The 22,756-nt window shown below is 45.2% G+C and overlaps 1 protein-coding gene across 1 annotated transcript in view; it reads right to left on the reverse strand.

Moving 5' to 3' along the window:
- Positions 1–2,448: 2,448 nt before the first annotated feature.
- Positions 2,449–22,756, reverse strand: part of LOC127032615 (myosin-1B-like) — a 29,113-nt gene continuing 8,805 nt past the window's right edge. Inside the window, exons 15-39 of the mRNA XM_050919902.1 lie at positions 22,312–22,618; positions 22,108–22,181; positions 20,445–20,532; positions 20,233–20,350; positions 19,725–19,848; positions 19,503–19,639; positions 18,385–18,640; positions 15,776–16,018; positions 15,492–15,668; positions 15,261–15,406; positions 15,086–15,176; positions 14,157–14,546; positions 12,999–13,125; positions 9,215–9,333; positions 8,700–8,896; positions 8,177–8,360; positions 7,930–8,095; positions 7,654–7,778; positions 7,096–7,404; positions 6,792–6,995; positions 5,267–5,392; positions 5,003–5,173; positions 4,814–4,918; positions 4,409–4,504; positions 2,449–2,616 (exon numbers count right to left, since the gene is read on the reverse strand). Of these exons, the coding sequence (XP_050775859.1) occupies positions 2,464–2,616; positions 4,409–4,504; positions 4,814–4,918; positions 5,003–5,173; positions 5,267–5,392; positions 6,792–6,995; positions 7,096–7,404; positions 7,654–7,778; positions 7,930–8,095; positions 8,177–8,360; positions 8,700–8,896; positions 9,215–9,333; positions 12,999–13,125; positions 14,157–14,546; positions 15,086–15,176; positions 15,261–15,406; positions 15,492–15,668; positions 15,776–16,018; positions 18,385–18,640; positions 19,503–19,639; positions 19,725–19,848; positions 20,233–20,350; positions 20,445–20,532; positions 22,108–22,181; positions 22,312–22,618 (4,233 nt within the window). The 3' untranslated portion in view covers positions 2,449–2,463. The remainder of the gene's footprint in view (positions 2,617–4,408; positions 4,505–4,813; positions 4,919–5,002; positions 5,174–5,266; positions 5,393–6,791; positions 6,996–7,095; positions 7,405–7,653; positions 7,779–7,929; positions 8,096–8,176; positions 8,361–8,699; positions 8,897–9,214; positions 9,334–12,998; positions 13,126–14,156; positions 14,547–15,085; positions 15,177–15,260; positions 15,407–15,491; positions 15,669–15,775; positions 16,019–18,384; positions 18,641–19,502; positions 19,640–19,724; positions 19,849–20,232; positions 20,351–20,444; positions 20,533–22,107; positions 22,182–22,311; positions 22,619–22,756) is intronic.

Raw genomic sequence — 22,756 nt, forward strand, 5'->3', positions numbered from 1 at the left:
GTGTACCTCTTGGCCTTCAAGAGGGGAGCCCTACAGGAGCCCTACAGGAGGCCTGGCCCCAAGATCAGTGATCTGGCATCCTCACCCCATTCCTGTGTGGGGAGGCCTGCAATATGGCCGTGGAGGCTGTGGCAGACTATCCCCAGCTGAAAGCAGAGATCCTGGCCAGATCCGGAGCAACGACGTCATTGCGAGCCCAGAGGTTCCATGCGTAGCTGTATAGTGCGGACAAGGCACCATGGTCACAACTGTTTGACCCAAGCCACTTGACCCAGAAGTGGCTGTGGCCCAAGGCCCTCAGCTCTGAGAAAATGAGGGAGCTCCTGGTGCTGGACCAATATACGAGGGGGCAACCCCCAGGCATCTGACCCTTCCACCTACGACAAGTTGGTTACCCTGGTAGAGAAACAGCTGGCAGCCTGTGAACTGTTCCAGACCTCAGGAGATGAGGCATGACAGACCAGGAAGCTAGTCCCAAACCTGAGGCCCTGGACTATCTAGAATTCCAGGAGAGCCATAACTGGAAGAAGGGGCACTGAGGAACAGCCCAAGGCCCTGAAGAGACCAGGGGGCTTGGGAGAAAGGGGCTGGAGGAGCGGGCCGAATAGCCCAATGCAGAGGGCGACAACCAGGGTAAGGTATCAGTGTTACGAGTGTGGGGAATTGGGGCACATAGCAGCCCAGTGGCCCAACAGGAAGGAGCCCATGCAGTGCAATCTGGGGTATCACGGGGAGGAATGTAGTCTAATCGGCTTGGTGGGTGTCACAATGACCCCATGTGGGTACATGAGATTGGTAAAAATGAATGGCATCGAGACCATAGCTTTGGTGGATTCTGGGAGTGCTGTCACACTGGTTTTGGGGAAATTAGTGGGGCACGAACAACTGACATGGGCCAAAACCACAGGAGTAATGTGTGTCCATGGCACCATAAATTTCTACCCCATGATCACAGTGCGGGTTGAGATCCAGGAGAATATTACCAAGGTGACCACAGAGGTGGTCTCTGGACTCCCCTACATGGTCTAAATCGGTAGGGACTTCACAGGGTTTGAGAATCTACTCCCCCCAGTAGAGCCAGAGGAGGGCTGCAACCCCCAGACTGAGACTGAGGCACCCACGCATAACCCTGCCTCAACTTTCACCAGACTTGCCCAAGAATTATTTTCATGTGAGAATTTTGGGTAGGACCAAGCCTATGACCTGATATATGCGAACATGAGGGAGGAGGTAGTGAAGGTAAATGGCTTGCCCATAGAGGGGAAAACCAAAGGCCCAGGTCCATACTATGTGATCAAACACAACCTGTTGTACCACGTAGCCCAAATATGGGGGAGGGGGAGAAGTAGAGCCGCTCTTAGCACCACAGAAGCACACAAGGGCAGTGTTAGAGCTAGCTCACAACCATTTATTAGGAGTAGATAAGACCCTGGATAGAGTCCTAAGGAGGTTTTACTGGCTGGGAGTACAGGTGGAAGTCTAATGCTATTGCACCTCCTGTCCAGAATGCCAGATGCACAGCCCCCGGCCTCATTTACGGGCCCCATTGGTGCCCTTGCCTGTTATTGGAGTTCCTTTCAAAAGGGTAGCCATGGACCTAGTGGGCCCTCTAGAAAGATCGTCCTAGGACCACCGAAGCATACTACCTCTCATCCTAAGTTGCCCAACCCTGTGGTGTTGAGCAGGAGGTGGGAAGGGGAAGGAGGGCAGCAGGAGAGTGATAGATGGGAGATACATAAGTCCCTTCTCTGCTCCCCTTCTCTCTCCTACCAGGGTACTAGCGGAGCCCTCGATGCCCAAGAATAGGGGCAAGAGGCAGTGCCCTGACTCATCACATGAAGGGAAAGCACAGCACCCACCATAACAGCACTGGCCATTTGCCATACTACACAGGGAGCAGATCTGATTTGTGGGGTCAATTTATTGTAACACAAGTTCCAGGAAGTTGAATTTAGAAAAACTCAAATTGCAAATAAGATACAACTTGTTAACAGTGTGAGTAATTAACCAGTGGGACAGATTACCAAGGGGTGTGATAACTTCCTCATTGCTTGGTGGCTTTGAATCAAGACTGGATGGGTTGACAGCATTCACTTACATCATACAGAAGAATAATTTCCTCTGCTCCAGGAATTCCTGGGTGAATTCTGTGGCCTTGTATTTGCATGAGGTCAGATTGGATTATCTTAATGGTGGCCCAAATTCTTTCAAAATGTAGGGATGACAGTTTAAAAATATTTAGTGTATGTTTAGTTAGAAAAATATAAGTGCACAAATCTTAATAAGACTCTGGAGCTAATGAGTACAACACAAAAGCCACTTCTGGTTCTCTGTATGCAAAGCTCTCTACAATCTTTATTTACTAGACACTGAGGACAGAATAAACAATAATTACAAAGCAAAGTGACAGAGAGATTCACATTTTGTGCATTTCTTCAATCATTTTGCAGCATGGAGACATCTTCACTCTTCTCCTTCAATCTTCTTGTGAACCTCGCGGCTCTTCACCCGGAGCTTATTGACCTGGGATTCCGCAATGTCAGCCCGCTCCTCAGCCTCTTCCAGCTCGTGCTGGATCTTGCGGAACTTGGTGAGGTTGACATTGGATAGTTCCTCCTGAAGATGGAGAGAGAGTTGTGAAAACCAAAAGGCTAATAGCTTCCCTTCTCCCACATTTGGGACTGATTCAATGCAACTGTTTGCTGAGGGGAAGGCCCAGACTCTGTCACCCACTGACCACTTCTTACCTTATCATTTTCTAATTCAGAATATTTATTTAAAACTAATTGAAATATCTTTGCAAATATTTAAGAGTTCTGTGTCTTTAGCTGTGTATGTTCACTGATAATGCTGGAGTCATTTGCATTTGCAAAATGACAGTAAACTTATGATTGTTACTAAAAGTTTATCCTACAGTGGATGGGACAGTGAAGAAATCCAAATGGCAGATGCCACAGCATTCTAGCTCATAAGCATTTTAAGGGGAACACTTTAGATGAGCAGTATAAAAAATCTCCTATTTGCTAGATTTTTTTATTAGATTCCCAAAAAATTACCTTTCATAGAATGTGTGCTCATGGTTTTGCAAGAAAAGGGCAGGGCCGGCGCTTCCATTTAGGCAGCCTAGGCAATCACCTAGGGTGCCAGGATTATTGGTGGGTGGCATTTTGCCGAAGGGGGCGGCAGACGGCTCCGGTGGAGCTGCCGCAGTCGTGCCTGCGGAGAGTCCACTGGTCCGTGGCTCTGGTGGAGCTGCCGCAGTCGTGCCTGCGGATGGTCGGCTGCTCCCGCAGCTCCGGTGGACCTCCCGCAGGCACCACTGCGGCAGCTCCACCGGAGCCGCGGGGCGGCGAAATAGCCATGCGCCTAGGGCACTAAAACCCCTAGCGCCGGTCCTGGAAAAGGGCAATTGGTACTTTCTAGTGAGATGCAAAGAAAGAGGAAGACAGAACTGAATGAAAGGAACAGATCAGTTGTGTTATATCAAAAGCACTATAAGCCTGTCACAAAAACCTCAAAAAAGTTTTAGTTCCTTAGTGCAAATCTATCTATCTGTGTGAAACACACACACACATGGAGTGGCTCCTTATTTTTTGTGTATTGTTGCAGGGAAATCAAAAGTATTCTGATAGATAGTGGGGATTTAAATAATTAGAAGAGTTACTGGACAGGTGATTTACATTCTGGGAAAAATAAGAGGGAGTTTTATATTAAAAAGACTTTAATGGTACTTAATATTTGAGTAGGTAGTGTATATTGTAGTTCAGGTAGTTTCCATTCTAACCCCTTTCTCAGTTGCTCATAACTTTCTGTTACAAATTCTTTTCAAGAAATGTACGAGCACCCCTGAAAAACAGGAGGAGTGTAAATATTCCACCAGACTGATAACACCATGCTAAAGAATGTACAAGAGTGGTAAACCGAACAGGTACAGGACAAAGGATGTGCAAGCTCTGCTACACAAATCCTGATTTGTTCCAAGACCGAAGTACCTCAGCCATTGCCCCAGGGGAAGAAATGTTCTTTGACAAGGTGACAGCATTTTCTGGCTCTGGCAAAATTGAAAATTAAAGGTATTGTTTATATCTGAATGAAACTGTGTTTACTGCAGCCTCCCAGATCCATTGTTCTGGGTTGGCACTGTGTTGTGGGAAGCCCTCTCCCAACAATGTTGCTCTGAACCCGTCCAGGTGTCCACAAGGGATGTTACAATGGCCTACACAAACTAATTCTCTGTGTACTTGAGCTGTTGTGGAAAAAACATCCATAAAGCATCAAACAAATCCCAGGGGCTTAGATAGGCAGACAGACAATTATTGGGAAAAAACTTAATATCATTCTCCTCAAAGTAGCAGAATTTCTGTTCCATCAGAGGATGAATATTTGCCTGCCTCAGAATGATACTTACAGCCTCCTCAGCTTGTCTCTTGTAAGCTTTCACTTTCAGTTGTAGTTTGTCTACCAGATCCTGGAGTCTGAAAACATTCTTGCGGTCTTCCTCAGTCTAAAAAGAGTTTGTAATGGAAGAGAGTCAATTCATTTCCTAATTATTTGCCTATTTCCTTCGTATTATACAGTGAAAGCAATGTTCCATATAAAACATTTTGGTAAGTAGGATAAAAAGGTTATAACATGGATATTTTAATAGTCTTTCAAATGATTTCCTGGTGAACTCTTTGTTTTTCCGTATTATTACTATTAAAAGTCTTGCTGTTCGAGAATGGCAATAAAAATTTGGCCCTGCAGGTTCAGGTACAAACAATTCATGCTCCCAGGAGAAGGATGTGACAGCACAAAGGGCCTCCCTCCTTACCTGATAGGTCAGTTCCTTTACTCTTCTCTCATACTTGCGCATACCCTTGATAGCATCAGCACTGCGTTTCTGCTCATTGTCAACCTCACCTTCCAGCTCACGAACCTGAAATGAGAAATGTATCATTGAGTTTCACTGTGACTGGACATAGGAAATGTCCCTAAATGCACAAATATGGGGAATACGCACTCTGGCCTCCAGTTTCTGGATATGCTTCTTGCCACCCTTCAGTGCCAGCTGCTCTGCCTCATCCAGACGGAGCTGCAGGTCCTTCACCGTCTGGTCCAAGTTCTTCTTCATCCTCTCCAGGTGGGCGCTGGTGTCCTGCTCCTTCTTCAGCTCCTCCGCCATCATGGCCGCCTAGTGAGTAAAGAAAGGAAACTGGTCCAGAAAACCAGCCATTTCAGGTGCAAACACAGCCATGTTCTCCAAAGAAAGGTGCCTTCAACTCACATCAGTGATTGCCTTCTTGGCCTTCTCTTCTGCGTTACGTGCTTCCTGAATTGTCTCCTCCATTTCACTTTGGATTTGGGAAATGTCTGTTTCCAGCTTCTTCTTCGTGTTGATCAGGCTGCTGTTCTGTTTAACAACAACAGACAAGATGTTTTTACAGTTAGTCCCAAAATATTGACTCTGGAGCATGAACTGAATATTTGTATTTAATATACAGGTTGCTATTAAAATTTTGTAAAACAGAACTCTCCTCTAAATGAATTATCACTGCAGAACATTGGCAGATAGTCAGTGATGTACTGTGAATATTTTGAGATAGAGCTCTCAAAAACATTACCCCTCCCCACCAAGTCTCTGACAAACCCAGTATACCAAGACTGTGTGCTTGCAGGAAGGACAGAAGTAGTGAGTGAATAAGTACTATATTAATACAAAGAAATATCTTTCTCATTGCCTTAATAAAGGTGGCAGTAAGGAGTACTCAGCAAAGAAACACAGAAGCACACCTCACACACGTTTGATATATATTGCTGTGTACTGATGATTTAGTATAGCACACACTTCAATGGGTACAATGGGAAGATCATCTTTTAAGGTCTACTGGTAATATCATCCCTTGTGAAAATAGGTTGGAAACACCTGCCAGGTGTGCAATCTGGTCAACTCCAAAAGCAAAATAATTGATCTTTAGAAACACTTCCTGAGCCCCAAATATCATCACTGGCAAAGATGATTTAACAGTATCCATCAACAGCAACTACGTCTGAGGCAGGAAACCCACCAGCTCTCCCTTCAGACTGGTTCCGAATGATTCCAAAAGGCTACCGAGCTCCCTGATATCCCCCTCCATCACTCAACTTCAAGTATTGCTGTAATTCCCTCTGACCTTCACAACCGCCATGTAGCCTTCAACACGTAGTTGCAGTTTTCTGCTTCCATTTCAGCAATGGTCCATCCTACTGAATATTGCCACAATGCTCATTTCAGAAAAGGTCTTTACTGCTTCTTAACACTGCCTGTCTCTGCTCTTTGGAGAATATGCTGTGAATATTTTAAGAGCTCTCACAGAAATTACCCCCATAGTCTGTGACAAACCCTATGTGCCAACTGTTGTAAATCTGGTCCTTTCCAAAACAAAACAATCACTGTGTAGAAATACTTCCTGAGCCCTGGGGGATGGCAGAGATGACTTAAAAGTATCCAATGCCAGAAACTGTATAAGAGGCAGGAAAGCCACTCCCAGATCCTCTGAGACACTTGCCCTGCTCCATCACATCACTGCAATTATAACCTTCATCATCCCTGTGTCGCCTTAAACACAGCAACATGAGGAAAACCAAGGATGGCCTTGTAGCTTCATGCTTTTTGTTTAACAAAGGTCTATCCTATGGACATTAGCATAAAGGCCATTTCAGGAACAAAAATCTTCTAAATACCCCCTAGCACTGCTCTTTGGAGCAGGGGACATACAGAGCAGTCTCCTGCTTAGGGGTTTATGGGATTTCTTTTCACACTAGACCCTGACCTGGGTGTGCAGGAGCTGCACTCGTTCACTTGCGTCCAAAAGCTCCTGTTCAGCCACTTTCCTGGCCCTCTCTGTCTGTTCTAGAGCTGACCTCAGCTCCTCAATTTCGGCCTGCATCAGGTTAGCTCTGCGCTCAACCATGGCCACTTGCTCCTTCAGGTCTTCTTGGCTTCGGAGAGCATCATCCAAGTGTATCTGGGTGTCCTGTAAAATAAGTGAGAGAAATTACCTGGAGGCACAGACTCCTTGGCGTGCTGAAAAGATGAGCTAAGCTATTGCACTAGGCATGTGTGACTTACTGTACCTTGAGCGCTCCTTGTGTGTTTCGCAGGTTCTTCTGTGCCTCTGCAGCCAAGCGGCTGGCATGGCTCAGCTGGATCTCCATTTCATTCAGATCCCCTTCCATCTTCTTCTTTAGTCTCAGGGCTTCGTTTCTGCTCCTGATCTCAGCATCCAGGGTGCTCTGCATGGACTCCACAGCTCTGCTTTGGTTTCTCTTCAGCTGTTCAATTTCCTCATCTTTCTCAGCAATCTTCCTGTCAATTTCAGACTTTACCTGGTTCAGCTCAAGTTGGATGCGGAGGATTTTGCCCTCTTCATGTTCAAGTGAAGCCTTAACAAGAGCAAGTGAAGGGTCAATAAAGGGACAAAAATAGTTTTTTTCCTTACAAATATAGTGTCAAATACTCCCAAAAACTGGAATGTAGTGCTATGGGTAGTATGGGCACTGAGTATATAGCTTCTAGCACAGCATGTGCTGTCCTCCTGTCCCTGTGAATTATCCCACCATGTTTACAATAGGATACAGCTCCAAGGTTTTCTGACTCCCTCTCTGTAAAGCAGTGACTAATGGCGTTCGTACCTCAGCTTCTTCCAGAGCAGACTGGATTTCTGATTTCTCTTGCTCAATCTGCTTCTTCACTTTCTCCAGCTCATGCATGGCCTTTCCCCCCTCTGCAATCTGCTCCGTGAGGTCAGAAATCTCCTCTGTTGGGTTACAGATAAATAACGCAGTCAGACAAAAGGCCCAAAGAGAGAGAGGCTCCTTAGAAATGCCTCCGGCACAGACAGATTCACTTTAGAGTGTTAACAGGCTTTCCAGAAGGCCCATGTTAGGAGAAGAAATCTGGGCACTTACGCTGCAAGTTTTTGTTCTCACGCTTCAGAGTTTCAAGTTGATCCAAGGTTTCCTCATAAGCATTCTTCATCTTAAACAGCTCTGTGCTGAGAGAGCGAGACTCCTTCTGGGAAGCTTCCAGTTCTGCCTGCGTTTCCTCGTATTTCTGCTTCCATTCTGCCAGAACCTGAAGAACAAAAAGACCTTAGTCTAAGCAACAGAGATGACTAGAAGATGCTCCATCCAACCCCCAACGAGGCTGAAATACCTTATCGAAATTCTTCTGCTTCTTATCCAGAGCTGCACAGGCAGCATTAGATCTTTCCACATCAATCATCAGGTCCTCCACTTCATTCTGCAGCCTCTGCTTCGTCTTTTCAAGAGAAGCACATTTGGAATTCACAGCTTCAACATGTTCTTCAGCATCCTGCAGACGCTGGGCAAGCTTCTTCCTGGAAGATTGTATATACAGATCCCATTTAGTGAGCAATGTGGGAAACAAACTGTGTGCAGCTGCTCTGGGATTTGTTGGAATACAAGTCACCTCTTCTGGGCTGTGACCCCAGTGCATACATAATATGTGCCCTCTCCTAATCTTGGAGACACTACTGCAGTTGGACTTTCCCCCTATTGTTTCCCAGGAGATATATACACTTTAGTTTTTCTTTTTCTCTACCATACATCCCATCTGGGCCCCATATATTCCATGTTCTGGGCATATCATTGGCCTCTTCCCATTTCCACATTACATTCTTGGTTTCTTCCAGTCTTTCCCCCAACCCAGCACATACTTGGCCTCTTCCAGTTCCTCTGTGCGCTGAATGGCATCTGTTTCATATTTGGTTCTCCACTGGGCAACTTCACTGTTGGCCTTGGACAGGGTGCGTTGCAGCTCACCCTTGGCTTCCTGCTCCTCCTCATATTGCTCCCGGAGCAGGTCGCAGTCATGGCGAGCAGACTGCAAGGCGTGGGCCAGTGCGTTCTTAGCCTGGAGATACAACAGTGTTAGTATAGTGTTGCTAAATATCCTGGGAATCCTTCTGACAGTATCCTCCGTCAGTCGATGATAGAAACCCCATTGTATGGGGGCATTTAAAATTGATCCAGATAAATATAAATACACTGCAGGGAAATTACCTGCATTGTAAGAGGCTGTGCTAGGTGACTTAATAAGTCATTTCCCTGTCTAGTTTCCAAACTGGTATGATTATATATGAGGTTAAAGCATCCTTTGTAGATGATGAATCAGGCATCAAATGAAACCTCCAACCTTAAGATGAAGACAAGATTTTGGAAAAATCCTCACCTTTATCTCCTCCTCTAGGTGCCTCTTCAGTTCCTCAATCTGTTGGGTAAAAGCCTGCTTGCCTCTTGAGAGCTGAGAAACTAAAGTATCTTTTTCCTCTACCTGGCGTGAAAATTCACCTGATAAGGACACAGTGAAATAGGAGGGATTTAATGAGACTCAACTGAAAATTATGGAAATACTGTCTTTTCACAAATGAGACAAAATCATATGATAGATGTGAGAAACTCCTGTTACATCATCCAGTCTATCTCTCTGCCAGTCTCTTGTTCCCTACAGTACATTTTCTAGTGGCTTTCTCTAGTCCACTTTTCTAGTCGCATATAATTTTATAGACTCATCACCTGTGGAAGTCTAGTACATCTCGCTGTCAGGAAGGTTTTCCTAATATTGAGTCTAAATTTTCTTTTCTTAGTTTCATTCCAGTAATCCTACTTATACCCTGGGTGCATCACACTAAACATAGTCTTCCACCCTTCATATTGCCATTAAAATAAACTAAGTTAATACTTAGCCACACTGTATGTTATTATCTTATTAAGTCATTTCTCATTACTAGTCCCTTCATCCCCTTGATCAGGGTTGGATTACAGAATGTTGGAGCCTTGTGCACTGTGGAAATTGGAGGCCCCTTATCTTTCTTAAACCCTAGACACAGCATGTGATATACAGTCTGCAAATATGGCAGCGAGTCTCAGTTAGCCTGGCATTGTGCCAAGACTTGAATGATCCAGATGTGTTTATAAAGGGAGAGAGATGGACAGCCTTCTGAGAATCAGGGAGAGAGCACCTGTATCCCAATCATTTTCCTCTTGCACCTATTGATTTCAGAGTAGGACCATGGATTTGGTTTCAAGGCTCAGAGTGGAAGTTTTCAGCTCACTGTACAGCCACACAAGTTTGAGCTCAGTCTCCCAGTACTAAAACGAATGTCTGTGCCAGCCAAGCCCAATAATGTGGTAGCTTTGCAATGAGATTTGGTTGCTTCCTTTTACTCTTGACAATAAAGATGCCTTCATAACCTCATGTTACCATAGGACTTAGCATTGTTATTTTCACATATGAAACATCAGGAATAATAACTTATCCACCTTTCACTAGGAGTCTATCTACACTGCAATGTAAGCCCAAGGTTACTAGAACTCGAGTTAGAAGATCTTGGGTTTGTTAACCTAAGGTTTGAGCGTCTACACTCATTTGTAACCTCAGGTTAGGAACTGTTGAACCCTGGATTCCAACCTGGGGCTCCAGTGTCTATGCTACATTGTGCAGGACCGAGTTCAGCCACCCACAACCCAGACTTCTTAGCACCATCCCAAAATGTGGCCATTCTAGCCCTTTGTTCATGGTGCAGTGGGGGGAAACTTGATTGTCTGGAGGACAAAGAAAGTCAGCCTGTGGAGTTGTGCAGTACTTTTGGCAAACTCCCAGAGCACAAGTCCTGTGGAGCAGTGTCTACACTGCAAAGCAATAGGGCTTGGACCCTGGATCCTGGCTTGACTCAGGTTTGGACCTTCCACCCCTGGGGGGTCCTGAGACCCTGTGTCTGAACCCAGGGTTAGTGTGATTTGTGTGTAGACAAAAAGGGGGTTAGGCTTAAGCTCAAACCCTGGGCTTCCTTTCAGTGTAGACATACCCTGAGAGATCAGATCATGTCACCAGGACTTTCCCAAATAACCAGCTGAGATAATTATTCTAAACTGGTAGAGAAAGTTCAGAGAAGACTTAAAAAATTGAATATGAAATATATTACTATTAATAGATCTAGAATATTTAATTTAAATATACATGGCCATTTATTAAAAATTTAATACCAACTCTCTGTTTCTTCTTTTGCTCTGGAAAACATTTGCAAGGTAAGATAATTGCTGGGGTATATTTATGAAATGGGACTTAGAAATTAACATGACAGTGCCCAGTTGGCTCTCCAGCTACAGGGGGAAAGTTTCCGATGAAAGCAAAACTTGCCAGAGACCATACAAATCAGAAAAGAGTAAGTACATTAGCACATTGGAACCTGAGTGAGCCTCCTGAACCTCAGATGCTTCTCCGCCTTTGAAAAACAGGGAAGGCTCAGAGAGGAACTTTGCCAGCTCCTCAGGGAAAAGGATTCTGAGTCTCAGCTGGTTCCGGACGCATATTGGATCCAAATCAATACAAATAAGGGACTGACTTTGAGACCCCAATTGTGGGATTGGGCGTCACCTGCCAAGCAAGCTGGTTCTTTTCCTCTGAGAAGAAGGGTGGACTTGAGTACCAAGATGCCCAGCTCCCAGGACCCAAAAATGACAGGCAGAAGGAGACATGGACAAGCTGAAGCCCAAAAAGCAACCCAAGAAACCAGACTCCTCCCAGAAGCCCCCTCTGATCACCATGGCATTCAGAAGAGCACTAAGAAGAGACCCAATGTCTAGGGCACCAGACCTGCCAGTTCATCTGCCTACAGTGCCAAACCTGGGTAGCCTGCAACCCATGCACCAGATCACTATAGCACTCACTGAAGTCTGGCCCAGCTGTTCTCTCCCCACCCACGTCATGACAGCAGGGGCAGCCGGGCCAGATTTAATGGGACTCAAAGGGGATTGCCATCGCCGAGAGTCAGAAACACCGGCCACTGACCTCCAATCCCTGGACACACATGCCAGCCTGTCCCTCCTCTTCCTCAGATAAACACCCCACACCAGCCTGACCCCCCCCTTACCCTCCCACTCTCCCCCATCACCCTGACCCCCCTTTTCCCTTCCCAGGCATCCCCCAATCAGCCTGATCCTTCTCTTCCCCTCCAGCCGGACCCTCCTCTTCCCCTTTAAGGTTCCCCTCACCATACCACCCTGACTTACCCAGCCCATGAGCCCCTAGACGCATCCCCTCCTAGAAGCCTCAAGCAGGTAGCTTACTCTACCCTCCCAGGAGCCCCTGCCACCCCACCTTGGTCCCTGCTCCTTATCCCTCCCTGCTTGCAGAATAAAGAATGCAGTGCTTTAAGGCCTATGGAATCTGGACAATTTGCATGAATTGTAGGAAGTTTTTATTTCCTTGACGAGAGTCATGCCAAAAGAATCTGATATACTCAAAGGCCTTGCATGTATTGACGTTAAAAAGTTGAAGCCTAAAATTATTTTTAAAAAACCTAAAGTAGAGTCCTAGCTCTGACGTGCAAAGGAACATCCAAATTAACCCTTTGCGGTAAAAATGGCCCCACAATGTTCAATAGAGAGTGTTTAGAACCGCCCTATTTTGTGACATGCTGCATTTGCCCATTCAGCACAAAACTGCATTGAGCTTCTTTGGTGTCATATTTGTTGGCAAATGTAAATCTAGGGTCCAGTGTGTCTCCCAGACCTCTCTCAATGTTTCTGTTTCTCAGAGTTCCCCCACTCATCTTCCTAATCTCTCTAGGTTCCTTTTTATTATATTTATCCTTGCTGGGTTTTGCTGCTCTCTCCATATAAGTATCCTCTGCAAATTTCATTAGTGTGTCATTTCCGCGCTCCTCCTCATTATTCTTAGCAGTAACAGCAGTGGCAATGCATTCGGTGATGTGTTCAAAATAAAACAAAAATCTTCCAGTCTCTATTCTATTAGCATGAAGTAATCAAGAAGGAATTTCTACTTGGTAATGATCTGACACATGGTAATCTAGAATGTTTATAGGCATCACACAGAATGGCAGGTAGATTCTAAGCCACAGAGAAATAAATTCACCATTGTCAGAAGTATCCCAATTCTCAGGCATAGACTGGTCAAATTTCTGCCTTGAAGCAAACACTTATAAGCGTCTTACCTGCTTCTGTCTGTAGACGAGCTCGTTGAGTGCTCAGGTCATTGATCAGGCGCTGGTGCTCCTCTTCCTTTGTCTTAATCTCACTAAGCTGATCTTCCAGAGTGCGGCAAATCTTCTCAAGGTTTGCCTGCAATATGTGAAATGGACAAAAGGAAAGAGGCTACACAACTGGCTCTGTTGTATTCTGAGATCACATGATCTGCAGCTCTCCTGGACCACAAAATGCTAGCCAGCATTTAAGAGTGAAAACAGTTCTATAGTAAGGACTTACATCACTAAGACTGCAGGACTTATAGAAGATATGCACCATGATATGTAGTAGTGTGTGATAATGTATTGTCATAAAGCATTCAAATGTTATCTCACTTGTTTAAAATAAATATCTCCTAGAACTGGAAGGGACCTTGAAAGGTTATCAAGTCCAGCCCCTTGCCTTCACTAGCAGGACCATGTACTGATTTTTGCTCTATTTCCCTAAATAGCCCCCTCAAGGGCTGAACTCACAACCCTAGGTTTAGTAGGCTAATGCTCAAACCACTGAGCTATCCCTCCCCCCTTTAAATTGAGGAAAAGATTGTTAGTTGAGATGTAGAGTCCTTGGTTTTTATTTTAAATCATGATTTATTGGGTATTTATTATTCCCAAAACTCATCATTTTACAGTGATCAGAGGGAGGGAAGGGAAGGCAGAAGAGAAAAAGACAGGAAAGTTAAAAGGAGTGAAGTTAAGATAATTCATCTGTCAGAAGTTTTTAATGTTTTTCTTTTATTATTTAAATTTTAATCATTTAATTAAAGTTTCAGTGTAATAATAATTGTGAAGGTCTTTCCTGCTAACATGGTACTAACCTGGACTAATAAAGGTAGAGGCCTTTGGATTTCAAGTTTCTTTCCTATCAAAACCTTGGCCATCAGCCTTAGACTCTATTCAACCCTGCATTTGATTCTTACGTTAAAAACCAAAAGTACCCATTAGTTATCATTGTATTAATGCCAAAATTACTAAACACTAACTCATAGTAATACATGTACAGCTCTTACCCTTCTTTTAAACCCTGCTTACATGTAAATTTGATATAATTAAATATAAATCCTCTGTTCTTTTCAGCTGCAATAACACTTAGGCTGAAGATAGCACTTTCAATACATAGCTCTGTACCTTGGCTTTGGAGACAGTCTCCATGTTACTAGCCAGGTCGTCAATCTCCATCTTCAGTTCACTCTTCTCCTTCTCCAGCTTCTGCTTGACTCGTTGCAGGTTGTCGATTTGCTCTGCAAGCTCTGCTGTGCTGTCCGCATGCTTCTTCCGGAGGGCGGCAGCTGTGGCTTCATGCTGCAGAGTGGCCTCTTCAAGGTCTCGGCGCATTTTCTGGAATTCTGCCTCACGCTTCTTGTTCATCTCAATCTGAACTGCTGTGGCACCACCAGCTTCTTCCAGACGCTCACTGATCTCCTCGAGTTCCCTGGAGAGATCACCCCGCTGCTTCTCTGCTTTTGCTCGAGAGGCACGTTCAGCCTCTATCTCCTCCTCCAGTTCCTCAATACGAGCCTAGAGAACAACAGGAAACACTAAGACTGTGACTTCATTCTGGAGTCAACAACAGTATGGCTTTTGGCAGAGTTCTGCTGGCATAACACCGTAGAATAGATGCAGCCTACACGGACAAAAGGGGTTCCAGTGGCAAAGGAACATCACCTTCCTGAACTGGGGTAGCTACATTCAAAGACCCATTGAGAGAACTTTGGGTCCCTGGTACATCATGTTCACTGGGTACACCTCTTTCCATTTCACTTTATTTACACAGATGTTAAAGAAGTTTTGGGGGGTCTCCTGAGCTCAGGGCCCTGGTACAACTGTCCCTCCTATCTCCCTCCTTTCATCTGCCTACATTGATGGAAGCTTTCTTCCACCAACACAGCTGGTGTGCAACTACAGTGGGGCAAATCTGTGTCAGTCAGGAATGTGGTTTTATCAAATCCCTGGCCGACATGACTATGTCAACCTAACTTAGACCAAGCCTAAGAAAGATGGCTTCCCTTTAACTGAACTTGTTCTGAAGGGCAGAAGAGAGAGAATTTATGACTAGCCTGTAACTCTTTGATCTTCTTCTGCAGCTGGATGCCCAGGACTTGTTCATCCTCAATTTTGCTTTGGAACTGACTGATTTCAAAGTCTTTCCTTTTCACACGCAAAGGAAAAGAAAAAAGGGTTAGTGCTGGAACAAAATGTATCTGCAGGATACCCCCTGCAAACCATACCTACTTCTTCAGTTTTTCCTCCAGCTGCTGCTTATCATTTTCTAAATCCATTGTGGATTCCTGGGCCAGCTTCAGATCTCCTTCAAGTTTCCTCTTAGCTCTTTCAAGGTCCATGCGAAGCTTCTTCTCTTGCTCCAGTGACCCTTCAAGCTAAACAGAAAAAGCCATAAATTCTCTGCTAACAAGAGCCTAACTTCACACTGGTTTTGTTCTCTCCATATGTTATTGTGCCTACATCATCCACTTGCTGCTCCAGCTTGGTTTTAGCTTTGCTCAGTGTGTTCACTTTGTCCTCTTCTGCCTGCAGGTCATCCAGGGTCTGCTGATGGGCCTCCTGGAGAGCTTTCTTTTCCTTTGTCAGTTTAGCGATGGTCTCATCCAGGACTGCCATCTCCTCGGTTAGGTTTTTCACCTACAGAGTTGAACAGAGATAGTTAAAGAAAATGGATACAAAACATTATTGTTTGTGAACCAACAGTGTCATATTTTAGAATGTTCGTTAGAGATTCTGCCTTATACCTTGTTTTCTGTGGCATGTTTTTCCTTTTCAACCTTGGCCAGTGTTAACTCAAGGTCATCAATGTCTTTCTTCAGCTCTGAACACTCATCCTCCAGTTTCCTCTTTTTGGCTGTCAGCTCAGCATTCATCTCCTCCTCATCCTCTGCTCTTTCAGTCAGCTCCTTAATTTTAGCTTCAAGTTGGATTTTGGTTTTGATCAACTGGTCACATCTTTCTTCAGCATCAGCCAAGCCATCAGATTCCTACAGTGAATCCATTATTAGGATCTTTTTTTAAAGGTTTCTTTTTCTTACTGATGTTTGTCTCAAAATGATTTTTACTGCATCTTTTATAGCATAGAATAAGTATTTTATAGTTACGGTTCTGACGACACTTCCACTTATAGCTCGTATTATCAGTCACTTAAAATGTTCTGGAAAAAAACAACCAATTGGCCTGAAATTTCTCTAATTTCAACACAACTCAGAAATGAAAAACACGTATATTTCAAAAATCTGTCCATAAATGAAGCATCTCTTACCTGTTCATATTTTTGGCAAATATTTTTAGTGCTCAGGTACCTCAAGTATGGCTTGACAGAGAATATCAAATTTGGAGATAGATCCTGCAAATGGATCTACTCTCATAGAGCCCATGTCTTCCATATGACTCCACCCAGCTGGACTCTGCACCCACACAGAGCCCTCTGATGTCAGTGAAGCACCCTGGAAGCAGATCTTTTTGCAGGGTCTAGCCTTGGCATCAACTGAGTGTTCAAATTGAGGCTTAATCCTTCAGAAGCCTGGCTGAGAAATAGTGGAGTTAAGCCCGTGCAAAATCATCTACTGCGTGATTTTTTTAAAGAAAAAAACTGAAATGTCCTTAACTTTTTATGCACATCCTGTAGCTCAGGCTCCAAAATTTTCTCTAAGAGTCATTATTTTCACAGGGCCAGACTAAGGCATAGGCACTATAAGCTTGTATGTAGGGCTTCAACTCTGGAGTCATGTGGCTGCAATAAAACCACAGCATGGGGCTACGAAGAACAGCTTGAAAATGTGAGCCAAGTGTAACTGATGCAGTGACAACTGCCTGAGTTTGCAGACAGCTTAAAACAATAGTTCTGAGAGGGCAGAATGGCCTCATTCATTTCTTTGGGGTGTGAGCTTCAAGCCTTGCTGCTTTGATGGGCAACAGACATCGCCCAAGCAGAGGATTGTGTGGGGCCAGAGTGGAAGGGTGCATGGATAGACACTCTGGACAGGGGCGTGTGCAGGAATAAAAATTTGACCCCCTCTTTAGGGGGCACATTCTGTGCTCCCCCTACTGCCCTGGGCCAGAGGAGCTCACTATCCCCCCAGGGCAGCACTGGGGACCCTGTGCTCCTCCCTCCTACCCAGCCTGTACTCCCACCACCACTGTCCAGGGGCCCTGTGCACTCCCCTCGACCGATCCCTTTCCTTGCCTGCCCACCCCAAGAGGCTCTGCTCACTGCCGCACTACTATTGGTTAAGAGAATTGTCACTCTGTATCATCTCAGTGCTAATTGGTGGAGGCAGAGAAGGGGGCGGGGTGAGTGAGCTCCAGAAAACACCGGCTCCTGAAAGAGGGGATCTGGTTGCCCAGTGCTGCAGCAAAGAGCTCTGCATTGCGAGCAGCCCTCCACTATGAAACTCAGAGGGCAGGTCCTAGGGTGACCAGACAACAAGTGTGAAAAATCGGGACAGGGGTGGGGGGTAATTGGAGCCTATATAAGAACAAGACCCAAAATCGGGACTGTCCCTATAAAATCGGGACATCTGGTCACCCTAGCAGGTCCCCACTCCACCCTGGGGACCGAGGAGCTCGCTCTCCCTCCATGGCCCTGGGGCCGCCAGAGTTGTTTTGTCCCCCTGCCAATTACTGGGGGGCATGCCCCTGCTTTCCCCCCTTTGCGCACACCCTGGCTCATAAAGCAAGTACTCAGGGTGCTGCCACCTCTACTTCTGTGGAGTGAGAGAGGGAACCCTACATCCGACACTGCTGCTCCAGAGGAGAAGAGGTCCTTTCTGCCTCTTCTTCTGGGAAAAGAGGTCCTTGTACTGTGGCCACTGCTTCTCTGGGAAGTGAGGAGCCCTGCTGCCACTGCCATTTCAACTGTGTGTGTTGGAGGGCTCAGGGGACCACATCAGAGGGCTGGGCTGTGCAGGTGGAGCCACAGAGGGCCCCTTGTCATAGTGCATGTGAGGCCCCAGATTGCCTTAATCCAGCCTAGGATGGCAACATTGGTGGCATAATACCTTTAAAGGGTACAGCAGATGTGTAAATTCATCAGGGCTCGTGAATACATTGTCATTGTCATGGTAAGTTCCCATGGGTGAGGTAGGAGTATTTAAAGAGCATAACTTTGCTTCTCCAAATTTGCTTGCTTTCACCTTGTTTTAGGGCATGACCTGTCATACGTGGCTGGGAATATTGTTATTTCTTTATACACCTATACTTTGTATTTAAACACTGGGAATATTTTATCTTGGCCAAATACTGATTCCAGTGCTATTAATGGGATGCTTCATGGGAAAGTTGCATTTGGAACTTTCAGCTTGGACCTTTCTACTGTGCAATTACGGTCGAATGCACTGGTGATACTTACAGACTGCACTTGGAGCTGCAGGTCATTTTTCTCTTGCAGCAGAGTCACCATTTTTTCCTCCAGTTCTTTCCTTTTTGCCTCAGACTTAGCAAGCTCTTCCTTCGTTTTCTCAAACTCTTCCTTCATGTTAGCCATCTCCTTCTCAGCTTCAGCGCTCTTCAGCAAGGGCTTGATCTTGAAGTACAGCTTCATCCAGGGCCAGTGCTTGACATTCATGAATGAGCGAACGTTGTATTGGATACAAAAGAGTGACTCTCTACAATGTAATCAGAGTATATGGTCAATGATACTGCAATGTTACTAACTGTGAGTAGCACTGGGGCCACTCACATGAAAAAGTACTACTCTAAGGGTTACAACTTTGGACCTGCTTGAGCCATAGTAAGTCTAGGGGCAGTAAAACTCCACTGTCGATCTCCTTAATGTGCATGTTGAACTAATGTCTGTTCTCTGTAGACTCACACTCACAAACTGGGATAAACTTTCATTCCCTCTTTACACATCACATCTGTAACTGACCCACTCCCTCTGATGAGTGTTTTGAAGTCTAAGGGACTCTGAATTGGTGTAACTCACAGGTTGAGGATTTAGCATAAAAGTACCCAACTGGAAGGTGTAAGTTAAAGCTGGCCACCGCTAGTGTAACACACACTTTATTGCACCTTCTTCTTGCTCCTTGGTATACCAGTTATATCGATTTGCACTCCCAGATAGAGCTGGGCAAATAATTGATTTGTTGGTTCACTGGCAGTTTCGAAAAATAAAGAAAATCAGTTTGGGTTGAACCAAAACTAATGTTCAACCAAAACTACTGACAGGTATTCTGGGGCTCCTCCTCTGGTTGTTTTGTGGATGACACCTAAGTCCCCTTGTGAATCTTAATTGGACATTTTCTTGGGCCTAAACAACAAGCAAATTCATTAATGGTTTTGGTTGACCTAAAACTGCATTTTTCAGCAAAAGAACTATTTGTCTGAAAATTTTCACCCAGCTCTATTCCCAAGCGCTCACACCTTGATACAGTGGATTAATGAGATCTAAGTTAGACTGAGTCCATCCTGTAATTTTGTTCATTTCACCTCTGTGGGTGACCTAGCAGACATACAGTACGTTGCTACCTTCTTTCCATCATTTTCTTGAACTCCACTCTCATCAGGAAGCCACGACACATGGCTTGTGTGCGAGTGATAAGCTGTGCCAGTTTATCATCTCTCATCTCCTCTAGAAGACCCAGAAGTCCTGCTTTGAAGAACACCTTGAGGAAGAGAATGTTACAGACAATCTCTTTCATTCTGAACAGAATACAAATAGACGGTGCTTGAATCAAAGAGAGTTTGTACCTTGGTGTGACCAAATTTATACTGAGTCTGATCAATATCAATGGACCCAAGTAGTTTCTCAGAAGCCTTCTTGCTGTCCATGAACTGTCCCTCTGGAACAGCGCTTGCATTTAAAATCCTATATCTGTGGGAGAAAACAAAATATGAAAAAGCTCACATTGCTCACAATTCTGACCACACTGGCCATGTCTCTGCCTTTCTCCTCCCATGAAGCACCTATTCTGAGGTCCCACAAACAGACCCATCATGAAACTCAGCTTTATGGTATTTAAAGGGCTACATAGTCACCTGGCATGGCCACTCCACTGCTCACCCACCCCTTCCCCTCCCCCTGCATAGGAAAAGTGTGGCATTTTTGCTGCTTTTTGGACTACAACCGTTTGGTCCTCAATTTCTTCTATACACACAGCATGTGCTGGGCACTGGAGTGACTGCAATAGTTAAAGCATTTAGAAAATGCAAGCTACTCAACAGACAGCGAATGGAACAGGGATTGGAGGACTCTGACCTCTGTTTAAAGTCTGCATAAATGATTCTGCTGGGGAATCCTTTCCTGCAAATTCTGATCCCTTCCAGCACGCCGTTACACCTTAGCTGATGTAGTACGAGTTCATGTTCCATGGCACCTTAACAAATCACAGCATGAATTACTACCTTATTGTGCAGCCCAGAAGGAATGGCTGCATCTCACTGAGTTCTCTGTACACTGACACTTCTTACCGGGTGTCTTGGTTTCATTGGGAATGATGCATCGCACAAAGTGAGGATGAGTGCTTCTCAGATTGGTCATCAGCTTGTTTAAATTCTCCTGTGAAACCATAAGCAAAGGTTTAGGTTAACCCATATTACTCCTATGCAGATGTCTGCAGATCTATTCATGGATAGATACAGTGAAATGTTTATAATGGGATCATGATTTGTAGCAAACTGTTGACCAGTGTTTGAAATTCAGACAAATGAGCTGTCAGGTCTTACCAGCTGGAGCCATTCTAACCTGTGCCTCCCTCCTTCTTGTAATTTTGAAACTTGTTAATAAATTGAAATTAAATAATTACAAATAGTACCATTGAGCCTATGAGAAATGGCCATTATGACTGGCAGAAGAGCCATTGGAGTTGCTGAAACATAAGGCATCTTTCAAAAATCTGGGACAAACATCAGAAGTTTATTCTAAACTTAAAATGTAATGGACTGTATGTCACGATAAAACACAGGCCTGAATGCAGACTCTCCATGCCCTCCACCTTGTCTAGTCATTGACACCTGAACAAAGTGAGTGTGAGGTGGTTGTCGGGCATTGCCACTCATGGGACAGACGGAGGGAGGAATTCTGATTTGGGAGCGTTGTACACCGTTTGCACTTCTTTGCACCAGTGAAAATGACACTCAAGGTGTCAGACAGGAGAGAATCAGGATGCTTAAGAGCAAGGGTGGCCAACCTGTGGCTCTGGAACCACATGCGGCTCTTCAGAAGTTAATTTGCGGCTTCTTATATAGGCACCAACTCTGGGGCTGGAGCTACAGGCGCCAACTTTCCAATGTGCCATGGGGTGCTCACTGCTCATCCCCTGGCTCTGCCACAGGCCCTGTCCCCCTCCACCCCTTCCTGCCCCCTCCCCTGAGCCTGCAGTGCCCTCGCTCCTCCCCCCAGAGCCTCCTGCACGCTACAAAACCGATGATCAGGAGATGCGGGGAGGGAGCGGGAGACGCTGATCAGTGAAGCTGCTGGTGGATGGGAGGCGCTGGGAGCGGGATGAGGGGCTACTGACGTATGTCTGTGGCTCTTTGGCAATGTACATTAGTAAATTCTGGCTCCTTCTCAGGCTCAGGTTGGCCACCCCTGCTTAAGAGGATGAGAAAGGAAGGGGGTGAGAGGCAGAAGGGAAGTAAGACACATGTGACACACTTGTAACTTTGTCATCTCTTCAGTTATAATCAGAGACATGAAGGGCACCTACAGACCCAACCCCATTGCAACATGTGGGGGGTGAGGGCGGAAGCTGCACAGTTTATGGCCCTGAATCAATCTCTTCTGAAAGGGTAAGTAGAAGGAAGGAACACGTTAAGCCCCATATCAGAGGATGATTTTGTTTTATATCATTTTTGACATCATCCAGAGGAGACAGTGACTCTGACATCATCCAGAGGAGACAGTGACTCTGGCCCTGATACTCATGTTGTTAATTAGGCAAAACTCGTAGTGACCTGCCTGGAAGTTTTGTTTGATTGAGCCCTTTGCTCTTTACTTCAGCCCTTTGCTCTTTATGAGCAAGGAGGCTTGTGCATGTCAGAACTAACTGGAAACCAGGCTTTGCAAAATTAAAGGGGGTCTTCTTTCCTCCTTCACATAGAAAAGAGATTTATAGTGACCACTGTACTGTACCCTGAAAAGAGCAGAGACGGTCTGGAAAGAAGAACCCTTCTTCTTGCCTCCCTTCTTGCCACCGCCACCACTCTCTGAATAATACAAGAAAAGAATGCAATTAAAATGTAAGGATCTCATGAAGATGAACATTTTGCATAATTTTTAATTCTATAGGAGCTACCTGCTGTGTGCCAAAGAAAATACTGATTTCACAGAAATTACCTGCATCTCCACCATACGCAGCAAAGAGCAAAGCCAGTGTTTTCAGTGACGATTTCTGGTACAGCCCAATGACAGTTTCATTCAGGGGATCCTTGTTCTTCTCGAGCCAGCCAGTGATGTTGTAGTCCACAGTGCCAGCATAGTGCACCAGGGCGAAGTGGGCCTCAGCCTTTCCTTTGGCAGGCTTGGGCTTCTGGAAGTTGTTGGACTTGCCAAGATGCTGGTCATAGAGCTTGTTTTTGAAAGACACATCAGTTGCCTTGGGGAACATGCACTCCTCTTCCAGGATGGAGAAAATACCCATTGGCTGAAAGACACAGCAACAGAAGAGGGGAAACAGAGATATTACAAATCAGCCTCCTAGACAATGTGAGCATCCCTTGGTTGTGTTCAGGAGGGCTATTGTGTCAGGGAACATGCCTTCAACAAGATGAAATCAGGCTAA

The sequence above is a fragment of the Gopherus flavomarginatus genome, chromosome 12 (genome assembly GCF_025201925.1).
Source record: "Gopherus flavomarginatus isolate rGopFla2 chromosome 12, rGopFla2.mat.asm, whole genome shotgun sequence".
NCBI lineage: Eukaryota > Metazoa > Chordata > Testudines > Testudinidae > Gopherus > Gopherus flavomarginatus.